The sequence below is a fragment of the Vulpes lagopus genome, chromosome 2, assembly GCF_018345385.1.
Source record: "Vulpes lagopus strain Blue_001 chromosome 2, ASM1834538v1, whole genome shotgun sequence".
Lineage (NCBI taxonomy): Eukaryota > Metazoa > Chordata > Mammalia > Carnivora > Canidae > Vulpes > Vulpes lagopus.
Window position 1 is genome coordinate 156,661,506 of NC_054825.1, and position 23,736 is coordinate 156,685,241.

Below are 23,736 nucleotides of genomic sequence, written 5' to 3' on the forward strand. Positions count from 1 at the left end.
GGGAGCCCGACGTGGGATTCGATCCAGGGTCTCCAGGATCGCGCCCTGGGCCAAAGGCAGGCGCCAAACCGCTGCGCCACCCAGGGATCCCTTACTTTGCAGATTTTAAGTTTAGTTCTACGTTAGGGACTATAAGGACAGGTAATGAGATAATGGAGTCTTTCTAGGGAAGTGACAGGGAAGTACAGTGTCATCAACTGTAGGACATCTACTTGGGCTGGCTGCCTGAAGGATGGCAAGAGGAGGGTGAAGATTGGGTTGCCACAGCAGGCAGACACCTGAAACTGTCCAGATAATAGTGCAGCATGGGGGGTTGTTGGTAGTTAGAGATGATTCCTGCCAACCAGTTGTGAAAGGCTGTGGAGTGTGACTGGAGGTGGCAGTGTCCACACAGCCATACAGGGCCTGAGCTGTGATTCTGACTTTCCCTGCCAGCAGTCAAATGTTTATATTCCCACCCACCAAAGACTGAGATTATAATTTCCCTATTGTATAGATAAGGAAATGGACATAGAGAGGTGAGGCATTGTCCACATAGTCACATGGGAGCCCAAATACAAACTCAGCTCAGCCTGACTCCTTAAGTTCTGACACGCACACCCCCACCTCTGTGTGCCATTTTGCATCTAGCAGGACATGGTGCTTAAATTTGATACATGTTTGAAGTATGCAGGTTTTTTAAAAAAGATTATTATTTATTTATTCATGAGAGACAGAGAGAGAGAGGCAGACACAGGCAGAGGGAGAAGCAGCCTCCATGCAGGGAGCCTGATGAGGGACGTGATCCTGGTACTCTGCGATCACAGCCTGAGCTGAAGGCAGATGCCCAAACACTGAGCCACCCAGGCGTCCCTAATATGATACTTAAAAAAAAAAAGATTTTATTTATTTATTTGAAAGAGAGTGTGTGAGAGGGGGGTAGGAGCAGAGGGGAAGGGAGGGAATCTCAAGCATACTCCGAGCTGAGCATAGAGCCTGATGCAGGGCTTGATCTCATGACCCTGAGATCATGACCTGAGCCAGAATCAAGAGTCAGGTGCTTAACTGATTGAGCCACCCATGTGCTTGAGTATTAATACAATACTTTTAACTCAACTACAGACCTTATTCAGATTATACCAATTTTCACATATATTCTTCATGTAGTTTTGTGAAATTTTATCACATGTGCAGATTGATTGATGTTACCACCACCACCACTGAGTCTGATACAGAGCTGTTCCCTTTCACAAATAACTTCTAACTAACCCTTAGGTCATACCCTCTCCTAATCATGACTACTAGTGGTCAACAGCACTATAATTATGCCACTTCACACATGTCACATTAAGGGAATCCTATAGTATGGATGGGCTGTCCTGTGGGCTTTTATCATTCAGCATAAGGTATTTGAGATCCGTCCAAGGTGTATGTTATTACACCTTATTCCTTTTTATTGCTGACCAGTATCACATCATCTGGATATACCAGTTTGTTTATCCATTTACCTACTGAAGGGCATTTGGATTGTCTACCTTATTATTATCATTATCAGCTATTACAAATAACACTGCCAAGAACATTTGTGTTCAGTTTTCTGTGAACATGTTTTCATTTTTGTGTGGACATGAGTTTTCATTGTTGTTTGTGTCAAGGAGGTGATAAATGCCCAAAGATGCAATTGTAGAGTTGTACGGTAAGTTTATGCTAAACTGCCAAATTGTTTCCTGAAGTAGCTGCACCATTTTACATTCCCACCAGCAATAGCTATTGAACATCTTTTCATGTGTGTATTTGCTGTACATGTATCTGCTTTAGTGAAATATCTGCTTAAGTCTTTGCCCATTTTTTTAAGATTTATTTTAGAGGGAGAGAACAAGCGAGCAAGCAGGGGGAGGGGCAGATAGGGTGGGAGAGAAAATTGCAAGCAGCTATCCCTGGGCATGGAACCTGATGCAAGGGAGGAGGTCGCGATTCCACAGTCCTTCCAAGATCAGGACCCGAGCCAAACCAAGAGTCTGATGTTTAACTGACTGAGCCATCCAGATGCCCCAAGTTTTTGCCCATTTTTCTAACTTTATTAAAGTTAGAATTTTTTAGTCAACTTTATTAAAGTATAACTTATGTACAACAAATTACATTCAAGTGCAAAATTTGATGAGGTTGGACAAATAAATACACTCTTGTATTGAATTTGAGATACTCTCTGGAGTCATTCCTTTAAGCCAATACAGCTATGTCTCATCCACCTCCATTGTGCAGCTAATAGCAAATGTATTTCTATTTGTTATAGGCAAAACAGTACAATTATATATATGGTTTTACATAGTTGCTTTTACAGTAAGTTAAAAAAAAAAAAAAGAAATATGCAGGGGCACCTGAGTGGCTCAATCCGTCAAGTGTCTGCCTTTGGCGCAAGTCATGAATCCAGGATCCTGGGATTATTTCTGCATTGGGCTCCCTGCTTAGCAGGGAGTCTTCTCCCTCTCCTGCCCCACTCCCCTGCTCGTGTATGCTCTCTCTCAAATAAATGACATCTTTTTTAAAAAAAGAAATATGCATTTATACTTCTTATACATAATTATTGGTGTTTTGTGTATGGGTGGCTTCACATCATTGTCTGGGGTCACATACTTTCAGCCTTTAGTACTTCTTGGGTTGGTTGACATTGGACAAGGAGACAAACCCCTACTCATCAGGAGCAGGGAAGAGAGAATGGGAACATCCCTGCTATGGACAGAACAAGTCACTGAGATGCAAGCCTGTTGAGACTGATAAACAGAAAACATCATGTGCTTATTAAAGAGTGGACAAAGAATATTTATTAGTATATTTGCTGATTATAAATGTAATATGTTGGGTGCCAACATTTTTTGATGGAGATTCCTTAATTATTTCCAGTAGTGTCCTATTGTTAGACACTTTTCCCTCAAAACGGTGCAGCTCTTAAGTTTGTTGTATGACTCTCCTTGAGCCTGTCATGAAAGAACCGTGTTTTAAATTTGAATAGACATGGCCTGAAACTGGCCAGTTATACTCCAAGTAGCCCAGTATGAACTACACTGAAAATCATATTTTTCCAATGACTGTCTCTAGTCTGGCTCATTTTTAAAATTTCTGACATTTATTTACCAATATTACTCTAGTTTTATTAATATACATTCTTTTTAAAGCCCTAAGTTTTAGGTTTATGGAAAATTGAGCTGATAGTACAGAGTTCCCATATTCCTGGTCTGTCTCTATAGTTTCCCCTACTGTTAACATCTTCAGTGTAGTATATTTGTTAGAATTGATGAACCCATATTGGTACATTATTATTAACTAAAATCTATAGTTTATATTAAAGTTGTACATAATATGGATTTGGAAAAATACCTAATGTCACATGTATCAGTCATTACAGTATCATACAGAATAGTTTTGATGCATCAAAAATTCCCTGTGCTGGGGCACTTAGGCGGCTCGGTGGTTGAGCATCTGCCTTTGGCTCAGGTTGTGATCCTAGGGTCCTGGGATCAAGTCCTGCATCGGTCTCCCCATAGGGAGCCTGCTTCTCCCTCTGCCTATGTCTCTGCCTCTCTTTCTGTGTCTCTCATGAATAAATAAAATCTCTTTTAAAAATCTCCTGTGCTTCATTTATTCATCCCTCTCCCCCTTCCCCAAGTCCCCATCAACCACAATTTTACTGCCTCTAAGTTTTGCTTTTCCCAGAATGTCATAAAGTTGTAATTATACAGTGTGTGCCTTTTTCAGACTGACTTTTTCACTTAGCAACATGCATTTAAGATTGCTCCCTGCCTTTTTGTGGCTTGACAACTCAGTTCTTTTTATTGCTGAATAATATTCCATTGTATGGACGTGCCACATTTTCTTTATCCATTTACCTATTGAAGACCATATGAGTTGATTCCAGTTCTGAGGAATTACAAACATTCGTGTGCCTGTTTTTGTGTGAATGTAAGTTTTCAGCACATTTGGGTAAATTCCTAGGAGTGTGATTGCTGGATGATATGGTAACACTATATTTCACTTTGCAAAAAACTATCAAACTCTTCCAAAGTGGCTGTACCTTTTTGCATTTTGTATTCTCCCCAGCAGTGAATGAGAGTCTAGTTCCTCCTGTTGTATTATTTTGTTTAATATTTTGACAGAGAGAGAGAGAGAACAAGCAGGGGGAGAGGCAGGCAGAGGGAGAGGCAGGCTCCCTTTTGGGCTCCATCCCAGGACCCTGGGATCATGACCTGAGCCAAAGGCAGATGCTTAATCAACTAAACCGCCCAGGCACCCCTCCTGTTGTAGTTTGGATTTTAGCTATTCTAGTACATATATAATGATGTTTTAATTTGCAATTCCCTAATAGCATACAATCTTGAGCATATTTTCTTATGCTTATTTGCCATCTGTGTATCTTCTTTGCTGAGGTGTCCAGATCTTTTGCCCTTTAAAAAGCATGGTAGTCAGGGGTGCATGGATGGCTCAGATGGTTAAGCATCTGCCTTCAGCTCAGGTCGTGATCTCCAGGTCCTTGGATTTTTTTTAAAGATTTTATTTATTTATTCATGAGAGACACAGAGTGAGAGAGGCATGGACACAGGCAGAGGGAGAAACAGGCTCCATGCAGGGAGCCCGACATGGGACTCGATCCCGGGTCTCCAGGATCACGCCCTGGGCAGAAGGCAGGCGCTAAACTGCTGAGCCACCCAGGGATCCCCAGGTCCTGGGGTTGAGCCCCATGTCCTGGGATCGAGCCCTGTGTTGGACTTCCAGCTCAACAAGGAATCTGCTTCTCCTTCTGCCTCTCCCCTGTTATGCTCTGTCTCAAGTGAATAAATAAAATCTTTTTAAAAAGCATGGTAGGCAGAATTCTAAGATAGCCTCAAGATTTTTCCATTGTAATCCATGATACGGAATGGATTTTTCCCCCCAGAAGTTCCAGACAAGAACTCAGTCTAGCCAACACCTTCATCCTATTAGGAGCAGAGAACTTAACCAGGTTGTGCTAGAATTCTGATCTTAGTACCATGAACTAATAAATGGATGTTTTGGTAATTGTAATTTGTTACACAGAAACAGAAAACTATTACCACAAGGTTGAACTTTTGGCAGTGGCTCCCTTCTCTCTGATACATCTGAACAAGGTGATAGCCATGGCTAAAGGCTTTCACACTTTCATTGTACCCCTAAGGCCTTTAGTGTGAACTTTCAGAAGTGGAATAAGGTTGGAGCTGCAGCTGAAGGCTTTCCCACATTGGTTAGACTAAAGAGGATATTCTATGGTATGGAAACTTGCATGTAGAATAAGTTTGGTGCTTTGGGGTAAAGGTTTCCCATTTTGACTGCATTTATATAGTCCTTTGGGGGTTATGAACTTTCCAGTACTAAACGAGGTTAGAGATATATCTAAAGGCTTTCCTATCATTTCTGGTGTTAAACAAGTTAAGAGATGCAACTAAAGTGCAACATGTGCTATACACATGAGGCCTTCCTGTGTTGAGAACCACTTGTGGCTATTTCAGTGAAGACTCCCATGCTGCCAGCACTCTTATGGCCTTTCTCTCATGTGAACCTTCTGGTGCCAACTGAGACAAGAGATTCTGCTGTAGGATTTCCCATATTCAATGCATAATAAGGTTTTGCTCCAGTGTGTGCTCTCTGGTGCAGAATGAGGTTGGATTTTTGGCTAAAGAATTCCCCACATTCCATGCATTTAAAGGGCCTTTCTCCAATGTGAACTTTCTGGTGCCAAATAAGAGTAGATGAGAAGCTGAAATCTTTCCCACATTCATTGCACTTATAAAGCCTTTCCCTTGTATGAATTCTCTGGTGCTGAACAAGTGTGGATTTGTGGTTGAATGTTTTCCCACATTCACTGCACTTGTAAGTTTTTTCAGTATGAATTTTTTATGATGTGTGCTCAATTCAGATGGGTGGCTGAAGAACTTCTCATACTCTACATATATGGGAAACTCCTCCAGTGTGAAATTTTCTCTGAATAAGAATTGATTTCTCCTTGAAGGCATTTCCACCTGTTGAGCATCTAAAGGATCTCAACTCAGTATAAATTCTTAGGTGGTTGAGGAGGGCAGAACTCTCCAGGAAAGATTTCCCAAAGTTGCTGCACTTGAAGGGTTTCTGTCCAGTGTAGACACCTGGGTGCTACCTGAGACTGGAGCTGTGAGGGAAGGTCTCCTTTGTGCTGCTCAATAGCTTCCCCATACCATGAGTGGCTTATTGTTGGATGGGGCCAAAGCTAGCCTGGAAGTCTATGCCACACTTCCCACACATAAGGGGGTGTTCTGATGAGTGGGCTTTGCAGCTCTTCATCTGTTCAAGAGGGTCCTCCTCATCTTCCACTTGACAGAAACAACCTGAAAGCAGAAAAATGTCAGTTAACTGAGTACTGGATTGGAGGGTCTCACCAATACATGTCAACATACTCAGGAAGTAGTCCATGGGATTGCTGGAAGGTTCTGTGAAGGGGGTGGGGGGGAAGGGCCGACTTTGCAGGCTAGGACCCAGCCAGATGACAGAACATGAAAGACCTCAATTGATATGAGGATACAAAGAGGGGGCAGAAGAAGGAGGAGGAGAGCTATGGTCTCCAGGTCACTTCTCTGCAATCGGTTTTGGCAGGGCCTTGGCTGCTGGTGACAAAGCATTGTGAAGGGGCATGTGTGCAGTCCCATGAAAAAGTCATTGCAACACAGTAGCTAATTCAAGTGTGACACAGAAGGATATGTGCATGACTCATATCATGTATAGAATAGGTCAATGTTGGAGAGCTCTGCATAGGTACCGTGGTGGTTGCCACCTGTCTGTTTCTCCAAATTTACTCATTTTCCTGCTCTGTGAAAATGGATTCTTTAAATATTTTTCTTTACAAGCTTGTATGATGCTAACCTTTGTTAGCAGAGGGCATTGGGAAGAAATTTAGGGATGAATAGGGTTTGTTTCCTGCTTGCTATGTGCTCCCTTGGTGGCCTGCTGCTATCTGGGCAACTTCTCCATCAGTGAGCACCTGGAGAGGTGTGAGCACCTTTTCCAGCATCCAGCCCTGGTGATGTTTCAATCTTCCCTGTTCAAAGCACTGTGTGGTTTCTCTATGCTGACCAAACCCAAATTGATACAGAACTGGTACTGGGAATGGTTCCAGGAGATAGCCTGCAAAGATGGACTCTGAAGACTAACTTAGTTCTGTTTTGGGACATAAGCACAATGCAGAGCTCCTTGCCAAACCGGATAATAGTAACCCAGGGCATGCAGTGGTATCAATTAAACAAGCTATTACCTTGTACCTTGGGAGCCCAAGTTACTCCTGCACTTCATTTTTATGGCTGGGATGACAACTACAAGGACTACAGTATGGGACAGTGTCCTGAGTGCACTGGAGTACTTACAGAAAGAATATAATACATTCATGTTCTTAAACTGCCAGCTCAAGCCATAGTCTGAGAAACAGGGATTCTATGACATCCCTACAGGAATCTAATTTCTTACAGCTGCAGGGCTAATGATGTTAAAAATCAAACAAAACTCAATTGTGCAGATGACTGATTTACGTCAATTGAAATAAAAATCTTGCCAAGTTTCTCATGTGAAAATTAGGGCACTGACTGGTAAAGAATGGGAGAATAAAACATGGAGTATATTTGTGCTGCATTAAGCTGCTAAATTTGTAGTAATTTGTTATACAGCATAAAAATTACAACACTATCTCTCAACTATGTTCCACAAGAAGTCACAGAAGACATTCCCATCACTAAAATAATTAAGAAATATATTAGTGAGAGGATTAAAAATCTCTGTGGTTGCTCTCTTTTGCAAGTCAGTTGTGACTATAGGAGATTCTACCATTGACATGGGCTCTCTGTTTTCTATGGGATCATCCCATGAGTAGCAGAGGCCAAGTGGCAGCACTTAATTACAAACACAAACACTTAATTACAAAATACAAGGTGGGCATATCTGCCATAACAGGCAACATTGATATCTAGGCCTGGGCCTAGAAAGGTATTTGAATACAGTGTTTCTCAGAAGGAAATATTTCATAGTATAGATCAATATGCTCCCTGCCAAGATAGAAAACCAAAAGCAATACTGCATCCCTGGAGGAAATGCAGAGATTAATGCCACTACCAAAGATATGAAAGAAGCAGAGGTGGTGGTAGCCACCAAATCCCATTTAACTCACTAGTCTGGCCTAAGCAGAAGTCAGATGGATCTTTGAGAATGACTGTGGATCATCCATCCTAAATTTAATCTGATAGTGGCTGGACTGTAGCTGCTCTTCCAGAGGTAATATCATTATTGCAACAAATTAACCCAGGCACTTGGCATGCAGCCAATGAACTGGCTGGTGCCTTTTTCTCCATACAATTTACAAGGAACACCAGAAACCATTTGTTTTTATCTGCTCAAACCTAACTGTGGTATATGTTCACATTGTTGCCTCAGGACTACATCAGTTGGCTCTGTCTTGACATTGTATAAACATCACATTGGTCCACTTCATTATGACATGCTGTGTGGATCTTGATGAGCAACAAGTAGCAACTACTTAGATACCTTAGTAATAAATCTGCAAACGAAATGGTGGGAAACAAAACCTACAAAAATTCAGGGGCCTGCCACCTCAGTGAAGCTCTCAGGAATTCATTCGCCTGAGTAGGTTAAGATATCCCATCTAATTATTGCACCTCACACCATGAACTGCCAAAAAACATTTAGTAGGACTTTTTGGATTTTGGAGGTATCCCATACAATATCTAAATCTTCTTTGGACCATCTACCAAGTCAGCCATCAGGCTTTCTGTTTCAAGTGGAACCAGAAAGAGAAAAGGCTCTGGAGTAGGTTCAGGTTGCTCTACCGCCCAGGCCTTATGATACAGTAGATTCAATAATACTTGAAGTTTCTGTGGCAAATCAGGACACTGTATGGAGCTTGTGGCAAGTGGCAGCAGGAGAACCACAGGACAGACCTCTAGGATTTTGAAACAAGTCTACACTTTAGGCAAATAACTACTTTATTTTAGAGAAACGAGTTTGCTAATGGGCCTTCAGCAAAGACTGAATGCCTAACCAGGGGATGCCTGGTGATACCATGTGACCTGAGGTTCCTGTCATGAACTGGTATTGTCTGAATTGTCTGGCCCACATAGCCAGAAATCTAACATTAAATGGAAATAATATGTGAGATCAAGCTTTGCCTAGGACATGAGCAGTCCTGCACAAAGACTTGCAGAGGAAGACGGGCAAATTTGTAGCACAAAGGGGCCAGGACTCCAGCTGGGTCACCAAGCTGGAGATAGGCCAAGATTTGTGGGATCATTTGGATACCTGTGAAATACTTGGCCCCCAAACTCTACTCTATGAAGTCTTGAGGTAATATCTATTGGGGCTACTCATAGAACTGCTTGATGAGTGCATGAAGAGTATGCCCACACCAACCACAGCACTCACAGCACCCACTATAGAGAACCTGGGAAAGAAACAGCCCCTGTGATCCAGCTTTGGGATAGACAGAACTTCCAGTGGGAAAATGTAGAGAGGGTGGTCAGTATACCGTGGGAGGTTGTAAAGGACTTACCCAGAGAGCTAATGAGCTCAAAGTGTTCCAACGTCACACCATGGTATAGATGTCTCTAAATTACATTGAGAAGCCTCCACTCTTCTTGGGAGAAATATATGGCCACACCCTCAAACATCACCTGACTCTGCAGTGATGGGTTCAGATGATCCTAGGGGCTGATGATTGTGTAGAAAAGCCAACCAAGGAGCACGTGGGTGGCTCAGTGGTTGAGCATCTGTCTTTGGCTCAGGTTGTTATCCTGGGATCCTGGGATCAAGTTCTGCATCGGGCTCCCCAGAGGGAGCCTGCTTCTCCCTCTGCCTATGTCTCTGCCTCTCCGTGTCTCTCATGAATAAATAAATAAAATCGTTAAAAAAAGAAAAAGAAAAACCAACCAAAAGGACACATTCAAGCCTTTGATATGGAAGAGTACTATCATATCTCTCACTGTCATCCTATTTTCCCAGAAGCCCAACCTCCCCCACCACCACCATATTCCGATGCTCCCTTTACCCCTTAGAAATCTACCTCAGAGAGAATACTAAGGTCACAATGCCATTGATGCCTTTCTGCTCATGTTACTATTGGAGTCTGTATCCATCCCACAGCAACAACAGGATGGATGCCATCTATATTCTGGTCCAGGCACACAGGCCTCACCCCTTCTCCTCCCAGCCCATTCCCTCTGTGTCCCTCACACCACACCTCTCAGATGCGACTAAACCTACACTCACCATTCTCCCTTAGGGCCAGATACCTGCTCCCAAGGCCCTTCAGTTGGCCCTGCCATCTATCAGGTACATAACACATTCAGCATTCTCATAGTTCCATACTCACACCATTCAAGCACAACCTCACCAGTTCACCCAATTGGCATATGCCACTCTCCCTGTCCTCCCTGTCCTCCCCATATGCCACTCTCCATGTGGTGTCCTGAGAGTGTGTGGCATAGCGACCACAATCCTATCCTGTTCCAGCCTGCTTATACCTCCAATGGCCCACTGCCACAGGCACCCTCCTGCCCTGCCTTAAAAGCTTCCTACCTGGCCCTGTTCCTAGCTGCAGTATTCAGCCATGCAGAACTACAACTGACCTCTAGGATCCTGGACTTCCTTCAACTCTGTCTTTGCACAGGGTGTCTTCTCACTTGCCACGATCCTCCTCTCCCGTTTGGAGGACATTCAGAGTCCAGGCCCACTGGGCCTGGGACATTGCCTGTCTCCCAGGTGACCCCCATCCGCCATTGAATGCCTCTGCAACTCTGAATGAAAATCCTCAGACCCCAAAGAAGGCAGATATAAAAGCCTGGTGAGCCCACAGACAGTTTAATCAGCCCAACCCCAGGGCCACTTACCCCCTATGTCCATCACTGCCATGCCACAGGCTATACCCCAGGTCCACTTGTCCGTCAGGAGCCTTAGCCACTCTGCCACTCTCCCTTTTCATTCCTGCTAACATAGGCCCAGACTTCACAGTGCCTTAGTGAAACCTACCACCACCTTCCAACTGCATTGTTAGAAGGTCCTTCTTAGCCCCCAGCCTCCCTTTCCACAAGTCCTCCCGGCATTCATCACCATCCTTTATCCATCCCAAAGTGTTCCTAATCCCACTCTCTAGTGCCACTCTTTGGTGCTTCTAGCCCTGATCCTGCAGAATTCTAGAGCTGTGCATCCGGGTGCTTACACAGTGCCTCCATTGAAGAGTACTCTCCAAAACCACACCCCAGATCTTGTCCCTGGGACCTGCTCTAGCCATCACCTACCACAACTGTTGACAGATCTTCTATCCATCAAACCACTGAGTCCAATCGCCTAGGCTACTCCTTGATAGGTCAGTGTCTCTCACGGTCTCACAACCAGCAATTGGGCTGGTCCTACTTAAGTAACAGATACAGAGCACCAGCACCTTTGCCATCTCCATTGTCATCCTGGTGCAGCTACACATCACCAGTAGCCTCTCATGGGCCTTCTTCCAGCACAATCTGTTCTTCCCTTGTAGCCAGAGGGAGCCTCCACAACCTGAGTCAGATCATCTCCCTTCTCTACCCTAAATCTGCTATGGCCCCCAGCACCCTCAGAACAGAGGTCTAGATCCATTCCAGGCCTGATTCCTGCCCCTGCTCACTGTCCCAGAAGACCTAAGTGGGACTTGTGGTTCCCTGAACACTCTCAGCTCAGGCTCACTACCATGCATTTCCTGGTTCCTGGGTCTTTAACACTTTCCATAGCACATTGCATTGACTGACAGATACGGGAAACTTGCATATAACCGCTGGATTATGGGCCACATGTGGACTCCCGAAGCCCTAGTAATAAGGGCAGGGAGGTGAAGGCGGTGGGGAGGAGGAAGAGTCTCAGGAAGCAGATATCCACATACGGGGTCTGAGTGAGTGAGGGCCAAGAGGATGCCCTCCACTCAACCGCCATTGGACCCCGGGGGCAGAGCTGCACGCTGAAAGGCAGACACTTGGGTGGGTCCCGCGTGTCAGCAGACCCCACCCCAGCCCTGCCAGCAGACAGATGACCTCAGACTGACCGTCGCAGTCTGGGCCTTAGTCCCCACCCCCCTCCTGAGTAAAAAGCCTACAGGGCCCAGGGTGCCGCTGGCCGGGGCAGCGGGGATGGAGGACCGTTGAGGAGGCTGGGGAGAGCGCGCGGCCTGGGCGGATACCTCTGTGAAAGGCCGCTCGTCCCATAGTCGGGACGAGTCTCAGAGAGACGGAGCCCGTACTGGATGCTCACGGCTCGGCAAAGATAAGATCACGGGCCCTGCCCTCACATAGTTTGTATATCACCCAGAGGACTCAGCCCCTACCCCTCGCGGAACCCCGTGGCGGGAACTACGCTACCCAGAAGACACTGCGACGACGTCGCGGCGCTGGCCAATGAGAGCTCAGGACAAGGCGTTTCCAGAACGGTTGCTGGGGCAGGACTTTCGCCGTCCGCTTCGGAGGGTTGTTAGTTCAGGTCCACTTCCGAAAGATGTTCGCTTCTGTCCGGGGTCGCCGGGTCCCGGGCGGCCTCCAGAAGGGCCCCCTAACCGGCGGAATCGGGATCGGGGACAGCACAGGAGCCGGAATGGGGGATCCCGCCATGACATGTATGCACCTTTACCGCGGACAATGTTTCGCCCCCCCGGAACCCTGGCGACCGCGACCCGACAGCCCCGGGGCTGTGCGACTTAACCGCGCGGTGGTGTCCTCCCTCCGCGGTCTCCGCAGAAGGCGACAAGTGCCCGAGGCCGCCCCGGATGCTTCCGCCGTGCCATTGAGCAGCTGAGGACTAACGGCCCCGGGAACCTGGGCTGCAGGAAAAGGTGTGGGGAAGGAAAATTGACAGTTGGATGTGGGCAGAGGTGTGGATGGTCCTGGGCCCTTCCCACTGCTCGGTATTATACTTGTCTCTGGCAGTTGAGACTTCGACATTTCCTTTTGCAGAACATCCTGAGAATGGACGTGGAAGACTCTCCCTCTAAGGGCATGGCTTATGGAAAGGCCTTAGAGAGAACCAAGTCTCATTTACTCCTAGGAATTCACAGTGGAGCAAAATCTCATGTGCATAAGGAGTATCGGAAGGTCTTCAGTCTTGTCTCCCACCTTTGAAGTCTACAGCAGGTTCACATCAGAGGAGAGTTTTATACATGCAACCAGAGAAGAAAGACTTAAATCATAAATGCCCTCACATGTTTTCCTGTTTGGACTCAGAAAATTCTCACCTTATAAGTACAGCCAATGTGGAAAAATATAATCCTGTATTTTCTAGAATTTGTATAAATGGAATCTTAGAGGGGCACCTGGCTGGCTCAGTTGGTAAGGCATGTGACTCTTGATCTCCCGATTGTTAGCTGGAACCCCACAGTAGGTATAGAGATGATTTAAAAATAAAATGTTAGAAAAAATGAATAAATGGAATATTAGTTTGTCATTCTTCCCTGGCTTCTTTCACTTACCTTCATGTTTTCCAGATTTTTACCGATGTGTTTTGCATATATGTCAATTATTTTTATTTTTTTTATTTTTATTTTTTGCTTCTGATGGCTTAATAGGATTCCATTTTATGGATGCACCACGTTGTATCTATCTGTCCTAGTAAGAGATATTGGAGTTGCTTCCATTTTTTAAAGATTTATTTATTTATTTATCATTATAAACAGAGAGAGAGAGAGAGAGGCAGAGACACAGGCAGAGGGAGAAGCAGGCTCCATGCTGGGAGCCCGACGTGGGACTCGATCCTCAGACTCCAGGATCAGGCCCTGAGCCGAAGGCAGGTGCTAAACCGCTGAGCCACCCAGGAATCCCCTGCTTCCATGTTTTAAAATAAATTTATTGCTATGAATATTTGCATGCTGGTCTGTGAACATAGGTTTCATTTCAATTGATAAAACACCTATGAATGGGATGCAATTGGTATTTAAACATGGATACAACTAGTTTTTTAAATCCCTAAGTTTTTATTTTTCACTCATCCCACTAGTAGATATTTAGGAATTTTGATTGTTCAATGTTTAAAAATGCTAATTGTTTGGTAAATCCATTAGTTACTAAATTGGTCATGAAATAAGTATAGTAAAGTTCTTCTGCACACATAATAGTTCTATAACCCCAAGTTCAAATTCCCGCTCCAAGCATAATTACACTGGGGACAAGGGTCACCTGAGTCAAGAAGTTGGACCTTTGAGCCCTGGTGTCCCCATCTGAAATACAGAGATAGTAGTTAACAACCACAAGTTGAGTTCTGCTAGTCACTGCCCTGTCTTTTACCTATATCACTTCAAGCCTCTTGAACACCATGGAAGCATGTGATATTTGCCCTGTTAAGGGCTGCTAAGGAAACACAAAAAAATTATTTGTCCAAGGGCACAGAGCATCTAGCTCTGGAACCTCTATCTTTAGCCTCTTCATCTCTGGGACTGATCTGCAGGGTGTTAGCACTAAAAAAGCACTACAGGTAAACCATGATGCTTGGCTGGGTGTTATACTATATGTTGGCAAATTGAATTTAAATAAAATAAATAACCAAAAAACCATGCTTCTTGGAATTTAGTAAACTCTCAGTGAGTGTTACTACTTCATTACTGTCTTGGTTATCAACACCATTATTTATTATTATTATTATTATTATTATTATTATTATTATAATGGTAAAATTATTGCACTGAACTAAAAGCCTCTCCCACACCCCCCATATATGCATGGTTCCTTTTTTTTTTTTTTATGCATGGTTCCTATCCAAGGATTGTTCTTTTATTTTTATTTTTTTTATTTTTTATTTTTTATTGTTTTTTTAAGGTTTTTATTTATTCATGAGAGAGAGAGAGAGGCAGAGACACAGACAGAGGGAGAAGCAGGGAGCCTGATGCAGAAATCAATCCCAGGACCTCAGAATCACAACCTGAGTGGAAGGCAGACGCTCAACCACTGAGCCACCCAGGTACCCTAAGGACTGTTCCTTGATGCTCAGCTAGGTGTAAAATTATCTTCAAAGCTAGATTCCATATGTCACAGGGTGGGTCTTCTGGGTAGAAGGACCCCTACCCCCCCCCCCCTTGAGGACTTGTGACACTCCTTCTATAGAAACACCCTGCTTGAAAGGTGCTTCCTTATCCTCCACTTGATGCCAACAAGCTGACAATGATAAAATGCTGGCAAAATGCCTGTTGACTTTGGTGGGAGGGACAGTCCCATCACAAATGTGTGACACCAAAAATAAGCCCATCGAGGAGGTTCAAATCAGGTTGAGAGGCTGCTGTGCAAGATCAGAGAATGGAGGAGGCCTCCTGAGGGATGAAGATAAAGGTTGAAGTATAGAACATGGGAAAAGGCAGATTCTCCACACACACTTCTACAAATGGGTTTCAGCAAAGCCGTTAGAAATCTGTCAATATTATGCAGAAGAGTGTGTTCAGGCCCAGGAAAATCTAATCATAACAGAGTAGCCAGTATTCAAGGACTATTTAAGCATATGTTCTGTCTCATAATACATTAAGTGGAGACCAACACTGAAGAGCACTGAAGAGGGAATGGTGAGAGGATCCAGTAAGAGGTGGACAGAGAGGTGGGGCAGAAGCAGGGCCAGCCAAGGACAGAAGTTAGAGCAGAAGTGACAAGAGAGTTGAAGGTGTAAAGATGGATGTATTCATTCTCTAGGGATGCTGTAACAAAATACCACAAACTGGGTGGCTTAATACAACAGAAATTTATTGTCTGACAGTTGTGGAGACTAGAAGTACAAAATCAGGGTGTCAGCAGGGCCATACACCCTCCAGAGTCTCTAGGGGAGAATCTGTTCCTTGCCTGTTCCACTTTCTGGTGGTTGCTAGCATGTCTCAACTTGTGGCCACATTACTCCAATCTTTGTTTTCCTGTCACATCTCTTTCTCAGACTCCTCTGCCTCCCTCTTGAGGGATACTTGTGCTTGCATTGAAGCCCCATACAAGTAATCTAGGATAATCTCCCTATTTTTTTTTCCTATTTTAAGATCCTTAGTCACATCTGCAAAGTTTCTTCTGCCATATAAGATAACATTCACAGATTCTAGGAATGAAGACATGGATATATTTGGGGGGCCTTATTCTGCCCACCACAGAGCTTTTTGCTTAGCCTGGGGTGGAGTCCAGAACTGGTGGAGCAATAAGCTCTGAGTTGGTCTCTTGGCAAGGGAGGGGCCACCTGTGATGATGAGGCAAGTTCTTGGAGTAGGGACCACCCAGAGCCAGCTGAGTCAGAACCAAACTCCAGCCTAGTTCAGAGAGGAAGAATGCTTTTCAGACAATGTGCACACAACCACTCAGGGAAGGGCACTTGTTTCTGGGCCACACTGGATATCAAAATCAAGAGCCATGAGTAATTTAAGACTTCAGCCTATGTCTTCAGCCCAGGGCATGATATATATGACAACACATATTGACTGTTGCCACCAAGTACACTCACCCAAGCCTTGGTGTCCAGGATTTTTTTGGGAAACAGTAAGGAAGGCATGCAGCACCCATGTAAACTGACTTAGTTTCTCAGTCTCTGGCTCCTCCAGAGACCAAACCAATGCAGCATGGCCTGAAGGGCCCACCTAAATCACTTTGTTGGCATAGTTGGCCTATGTAGATCAAGGCTCCAGGTATACAAAAACACTCTTTTTTGGAGGTGGGTGACTTCATAATGATTTTATTGACATAGTAAAAAATTATTTTCCAACAAAAGTTTTGAGCCTACAATAAAACCTTTATGTCAAAAATGACCCTCATGCCAGGAGATTAAAGCATACTGCAAGCCTTTCAGAAATGCCATTTTCAGAATACCTTCTGATGATTATTGGTCTCTTTTTTTCTGTAAAGTTCTATAGATAATATATTTTTATTACATTTTTAAAATTAAAATCAATTTGCCAACATATAGTATACACAAACCACTCTTGTTAGGTGCCATATTAATGCATGGTAGTACAGTGGACAGGGCTGACTGCAGTGGCTCACCAAGGCTGTGGGACAGGGTAGGTACTGGATGAGTCATGCTTCCGCTACAGAAACAAGCCGCCTCGGTGCCTCACTAGGTTCCGGAATCCATGCCAGCTGGCATCAGACAGCAAAGAGTAAGGGCAGCTTATCCAGTTTCCTGCACAGATTTCTGATTTCTAACACATTCAGCAACAGGCCACCTGGTCCCTAGCATCTGTGCCATCTGCTGCCACCCTGCCTGCACTCACCCAGCGGTGATACAGAAATACTAGAGATAGCTGCAGGAAGGTTGTTTGTCCAGGTCAGAACCACAATGTTTCAATCCCAGTCCTCTAACATCAGGGGGCAAGAGGCCAGGAAAAGAGTCAACTGTTCTAATGCCATCACTCTTGACACACATCCTTCCACCAACACCCATGGCTCCATGTTTCCTCTCTTCCTTAAGATTTGGGGGCCTTGGTGGGCCTGGGTGGCTCAGTCGGTTAGGCATCTGCCTTTGGCTCAGGTCATGATCCCAGGGTTCTGGGATGGAGATCTGCATCAGGCTCTCTGCTCAGTGAGGAGCCTGTTTCTCCTGCCTGCTGCTCTCCCTACTTGTGCACTCTCACTCTATCTGTCAAATAAAATCTTTAAAAAAAAATTGGGGGGCCTGGAGACAGGTAAGAATGAAGCCCTTTCTCTCCTTGGTTCTAACATACTGCCTACTTGGCTGCTTCTTCCTTGCCTCACCCACACTCACAAAAAAGGTGACCTGGGGATTCATCCTGAACCAAAGGCCTGGGACTCTCTCTTGAGAGAGCAGGTCCAAGAAGTGGCACAGGTCTGCTTGGCTAAAGAAGACAGAGGACTGTGCTGGCGACTCCACTTTAGTAGAGTTCTGGCCTTCAAAATGACCACCGTGTCTCATGATCTTGTATTCATTCACACACTCAGTCTGAGAATATGGTATCCAATAGCATCTGGGGGAGATGATAGAATGTGACTTCTGAGATGAGATCATAAAAGGCACTGTGTCTTCTTCGGCTTTGTTCTCTCTTGGCTCACTTGCTCTGAGGGAAGCCCATTGCCATGTCCTGAGGACACTCAAGTAGCCCCCACCCAGGATTGCTACAAGTTCCCCCAAGGCCCCCTAGTTTATGTGCAGGTGTTAGTGAGGAGGGAAGCCTCCACTTATGGAGAGAGAACTTTGACTGCAGGGCTGGGGGGAGCAGGAGAAAAAAACCAAGGCTGCCCCTCCAGGACGTGGAGTTGAGGGGAGAAGGTAGTTTGCAGAAAACTCTCTGGTTCTGGTTTGAATCCATGCCCTGCCTAGCCTGACAGCCTCAGTTTCCCCATATGTTAATCTGGACACTGCCACTCTCAGGGTCTAGTGAGGGCCCTCCATGGCCCTTATTCTGTTGGCCTCAACACAAGATGCCCTGACAGCTAGGACCAGTGTGGTGTGGGCAGTCACCTCTTTGACTCTCATGAGGAAAGGCTGGCCTGATCCCTGTAGACTGGATCATGTGGTGTCCCTCTGGGTGCAGGGAGAGGGGAGAGCTAAGGGAGAACCTGGGGAAGGTTGGGGGCTAGGGAGGACCTGGGGAAGGTTGGGGGCTCCATGACTTTGACACGGAAGGCAGTGTGGCCAAGATGATGGCCCCTCTGCTCAGCTTTCTGGATGTCATCTGTCATGTGAGGGCCCTCCTTGTTCCTGAGATGCCCCAGTGCACCCTTGGTATACAGAAGGTGCTCAATAAATACTTGTAGATTAACTAATTTTCCTTGCAAGTTAAGTGTTTATTGTCACCCATTTTACAGAATAGAGAACTAAAGTCTGGCATCTCCTGCACCATGTCAGGCACTGAGGTTGATTCTGCCTCTCTGGGTATTCACAGGCACTAGGACCAGGAGGAGGATCAGGCCTGCAGCAGAGGAGGGGTGGTTGTGCTGCAGGGATGATGTGGGCAGACAGAGGGCTGGGAGGGCAGAGCTCTGGGTGGCCAAAGGGTGAGGAGGAGTTCCCCCATCATCCTGGCCCCCAGGTGATTTTGGGAAGCCCCTTTGCTCATAGGCAGTGGGTGAGCAGGCATCGACATAGTAATTAGCAGACAGGAATGTTCAGGACCCCCGAAATCTGTCATCAGCCTCATTTTAAGGGGGGAGAAAGGAGAAACTGAGGCCTCAGACTCCCAGTTGGGAGAATAGAGAAGCCGTACTTTCCCTAGCTCCTAGGAGGAAGCTAGTTAGGACAGGGCAGCTCTGCCCACTGCCCTCAGCCACCACCTTACTGCCCCAGGTCCCTCTGCCTTGATGCCAGCTATTTCAAAGATACAGCTCTCCTTCCAGGCAGCCTTTCTTGAACATCCTCAGAGAGCATTTTCTCTCTCCCTTCTGTGTACCACCAGCTAAGGGTCCCCTTCTGACTTCCCTGGCTGGGCCCAACTCCTCCCCACTCTCTCTCCTAGCCTGGCATGGAGGAAGGAAGGGACAAGAAGAGGAATATCTGAGATCCTATGGTAAGCTGCATAATGGCCCCCAAAGATAGCCAGATCCTAATCCCCAAAATCTATGAATCTGCTACCTTAAATGGCAAAATGTACTTTGCAGATGTGATTAAATTAAGATGTTGCTCTGGGGAAATTATCCTGGATCATTGAGGTGGACTCAATGTAATCACAGTGTCCTTATAAGTGAATGAGAGAAGCAGGACAGTCAGAGCTTTGAAGATGTGCTGCTGCCTTTGAAGATAGAGGAAGACAGGATGTCTGGCTGACTCCTGATCTTGGGATTGTGCGTTTAAGCCCCACAGGGTGCAGAGATTACTTTTAAAAATAAAAATAAAATATGAAGATAGACGGGGATCGCTGAGTAGCTCAGTGGTTTGGCGCCCACCTTCGGCCCAGGGCCTGATCCTGGAGTCCCGGGATCGAGTCCCGCATCGGGCTCCTTGCATGGAGCCTGCTTCTCCCTCTGCCTCTCTCTCTCTGCCTCTCATGGATAAATAAATAAAATCTTTAAAAAAAAAAATGAAGATAGAGGAAGAAGCCAAGGAATGCACCTCTAGAAGATGAAAAGAAATTCTCTCCTGGAGCCTCCAGAGGAACTAGCCCGGATGACACTTGACTTTAGCCAGGTAAAAATGATTTCGACTCTTGACCTGCAGAACTATAAGATAATTAATGTGTGTTGTTCCAAAGAACTTGGTGGTAATTTGTTAAGGGAGTCAGAGAAAACTAATACAGACCACCAACCCTGCTCCTGCCTGACCAAGTCCCCTCGCTGTATGAGCTGGGCTATGGCTGCCCAGTGACCCAGCACACTGGTCTCAGCCCCTGTGGATGACACTGGAACCTAGATGTGGGACAAGAACTGGTCTGGGAAGACACTTCCTTGGATGTCCTGATGTCCCTCTGGCTTCCCACCTGAAAGCAGCAGCTCCCATCAAAAGGAGCTCCACTGACATGCTTAGATCAGGGTGTCTACAAGCTAGCTAAGCCGAGAGTGCCCACAGGCATTCCCAGGCTGTCTCTTGGTCACCTGCAATGCTGTCACTCCCGAGAAAACTATTTGGCACCCCCTGTATGCCAGGCACTGAGGACACACATGTAAACAAATCAAACGAGACTCCAGCCCATGGAAGTAACCTTTATCTCTGGAAAATGCTGGATTCCTACCCACTATGCACAGAACCCTGACTTTGGATGAAGTGAGACAGGATGTGGGCTCCAGAGCCTGGGGGGAAACAGAACTGTTCAGTTTGTGTTGAGGATGACAGCTATCTACCCTGTAATGACTAACCCAGGAAGGCTTCTGAGAGGAGGATAGGAGCCCAAGAACCGCCCTCCCTGTAGGCTGCTGCCCAGGGCTGAGGCTTCACCTAGGGGAACAATAGGGCTGCCAAAAAGGTTGATGGGAAGAGGAGGTGCAATAACTGACCCTAAGAAATTAATGAGTGGAAATGGGAGTGACGCGGGTTCCAGCATCTAGGAAGAGAGGCCAGAATGTCTCCTAGCAGCCCAGGAGCACCCACTCCCCAAATCATGTGGCACTGACCCAGAGGGCAATCTAGGCATCTTTGAGCCTTGGTGACCAAAACTGCCCCACAGCATATCTGGGAGGATCCCAGAAGCTGTGGGCCAAGGCAATAGTAGAAGCTACTTTGAGGCTTAGACCCTATGTGTCCCTCCTCAGCCCTGGCCAGGCCACCCCTGTCCCTCCAAGCCCAAGCCCCAGCCACGAGTGCAGAGAGACAACCCAGGACCAGCATGGAAACAGCTGGATCCCACCCAGACCCAATCTGCATGCAGCAGAGTGGAAAAGAACTCCACAGCCTTGGCAGGGGTGGGGACTGCAGTAGGCCAGGCAGTGAGATATCACTAGAGACCAGCAGCAGTAGCGGCTTTGCCACCAAAGACAGGACCTGTAGTGAGGTCAAAGGATGAGTAAATCAGAGCCTTCAGCCCTAGTTGCTAGCTGAGGATGCTCCCCTATGGGCCTGATGATGACTGGGGGTGCACTCAGTAGGACTCTGTAGGGCCTGATGGTGCCTCTAGCAGGGTACCTGCAGGATGTTGGACGTTGGTCAGAGGGGCATCCCAGCTGGAGTCCCTGAGATGAGTATCAAGGGTACTCCCAACTGTACCCTCATGGAGACCTGGTTTAGGAGTGCCTCCCAGCAGGACCTTTTCAAAGATGGGGGTCAGGGTTGCCTCAGCTGGATGCCCATATTGACTGGGGTCATGGGTGCTCCCAGAGGGCCCTTCTGGGAATGAAGGCAGGGGTGCTCCTTGGGAGGGTCCCTGCTCCGTGGTGATGATGCCTGGAATGTTCCCTCTAGGCCTCCCTCATAGAAGTGAGCGCTTTCAATGCACCGTGCTGAGGCCTCCTCTAGGATCATGGCAAGTGATCCTGGCAGGGCCCCACCAGGAGGACAGGGAGGTCCCCAGGCCTGGAGACAGGACCTGCAGCACAGATGCGTTTACTGTGGCCCCCACACCCTCCTCCTGCTCCAGCCCCGCGGGGCCCTGCCGGGTTCACCCTCTGCCCCCCACAGGCCATCCGGGGGCCTGTCCAGAGTTCCTTGGACCTTGGCTGTGTCCTCGGAGACCCCCTCAGGCTCCAGCACGTCTTCCGCAGCCCCGGGCAGGGCAGGGTCCTGGTCGGGGCCCACAGGGCGCGGTGTCCAGGCAGGGGTCCAGGGTGTCCCCGATGTGGGCTGTGGCGGGAACCAGGAGAACCCGGACGCCGGGGCGAGCGCCACGAGCTGGGGCCGTGCGGGACCAGAGGAGGTGGCGTGCGGGATGAGGAAGAAGATGTAGACGCCAGAGACGACGAGGCCCGCCGCCACCAGCACCGCCAGCGCCACGGCCGCGTTGAAGGCCCAGGCCGGGCTGGTCCAGGAGAGGCGGCGAGACAGTGGGCGGCCGAGGCGCAGCGGCGGCGGAGGCGGCGGCGGGCGCGCTGCGCGGAACTTGCGCGGCCCAGGCGGGGGCGGCGGCGGCCGCAGGTAGAGCAGGCCGCGGCGGCGGTCAAAGCGCACGGAGCCCTGGCGCGGCGGCGGCACGTGCGCATCCCGGGGCAGCAGGCCTGGCTGCGTGGGCAGAGCGGGCAGCCCTCGACGCGGAGCCAGGCGCGTGGGTGCGCGGCACACCGGACAGGCCACCGCGTCGCCGCCCCCCGCCGTGGCCAGGGACAGGCGAGCCAGGCACTCGAGGCAGAAGACGTGGCCGCAATCCAGGCACTTAGGCAACTTGAACACCCCGTCGAAGGGAGACACGCAAATGAGACACTCCACTGGAGACGCGGAGGGCAGGATGGGGCCCAAGCCTGGGCTGCTGTCCCCTTCTTCCTCCTCGCCGTCGTCGTCTTCGCCCCCCTCCCTGCTGGGGGAGCGGGTCGCGGAGAGTGAGCTCGGGGAGCTGGGGCTTGAGCCCTGAGGGGTCCGGAGGCGGCGGAGCCACGGTGGCCGAGGGCAGGGCATCTGGACGGAACCTGAGAGGACAGGCCGTCAGCCAGGGAAGGAGGCGGAGGGAAGAAGGGAGGAGGGTCTGTGGAGGGTCGGTGGCTGGACTCTGGAGGGGATGGCCCAACTCAGATCGGCGGCTTCCAGAGAAGCGTTGTAGAACCCAGGAGCAAAGAGGATGGGAACAGTGACTAGCACAGAGAGAAGCAGTGTGTCCATGTAGGAGTCAAGGAGGAATCAGGACGGAGGGGGTGGGGTGGTGGTGGAAGAGATGGGAGGACAGAGGACTGGGGGCAAGGACCCAGGGGGCATGGTAGGTCCTAAGCTACAGACTTGGGGTGAGGGAGAACGGTAGGGAGGAAAATGGAGTACCTGTTACCAGGAAGGGCCCCAGAGAAACAATGTGGAGGATCCAACAAGGAGAGAACAAAGAGCAAAGATAGGAACCTCCAAGAGAACTAGTTAGACTCTGGGGGCGTATATATACAAGATTCCGGGAGGAGCTGATGGACAGGACATCCAAGCCTCAGGACTGGAGCCCAACAGCACAGAGCAATGATGGAAGCCAGAGGTCCCCCACTGGACAATGACAGACCCCAGTTGGCTTTCCGGCCCTTCCTACCTGTCGGTGCTTCTCCCTCTGGCTGGCAAGTCTCTGCCAGTTCTGACCCCAGTCCTCTGCCTATGAGCAGCTACATTCTAGGTGCCCCTCCCTGCAAGAGGGTGCTGCCTTGGTACCACTCCCTCCAGATCCCAGGTTCCCAAGGTACCTGTCAGACTTGTCTGACTGCCTGGGCC

General features: G+C 47.7%; 1 protein-coding gene across 1 annotated transcript; it reads right to left on the reverse strand.

Annotated features, from left to right (window-relative positions):
• Window positions 1-21,559: 21,559 nt before the first annotated feature.
• Window positions 21,560-22,956, reverse strand: RNF225 (ring finger protein 225). Its single transcript, XM_041743037.1, has one exon. The coding sequence runs from the start codon at window positions 22,954-22,956 to the stop codon at window positions 21,955-21,957; it is 1,002 nt and encodes a 333-aa protein (XP_041598971.1). The 3' UTR covers window positions 21,560-21,954.
• Window positions 22,957-23,736: the final 780 nt, after the last annotated feature.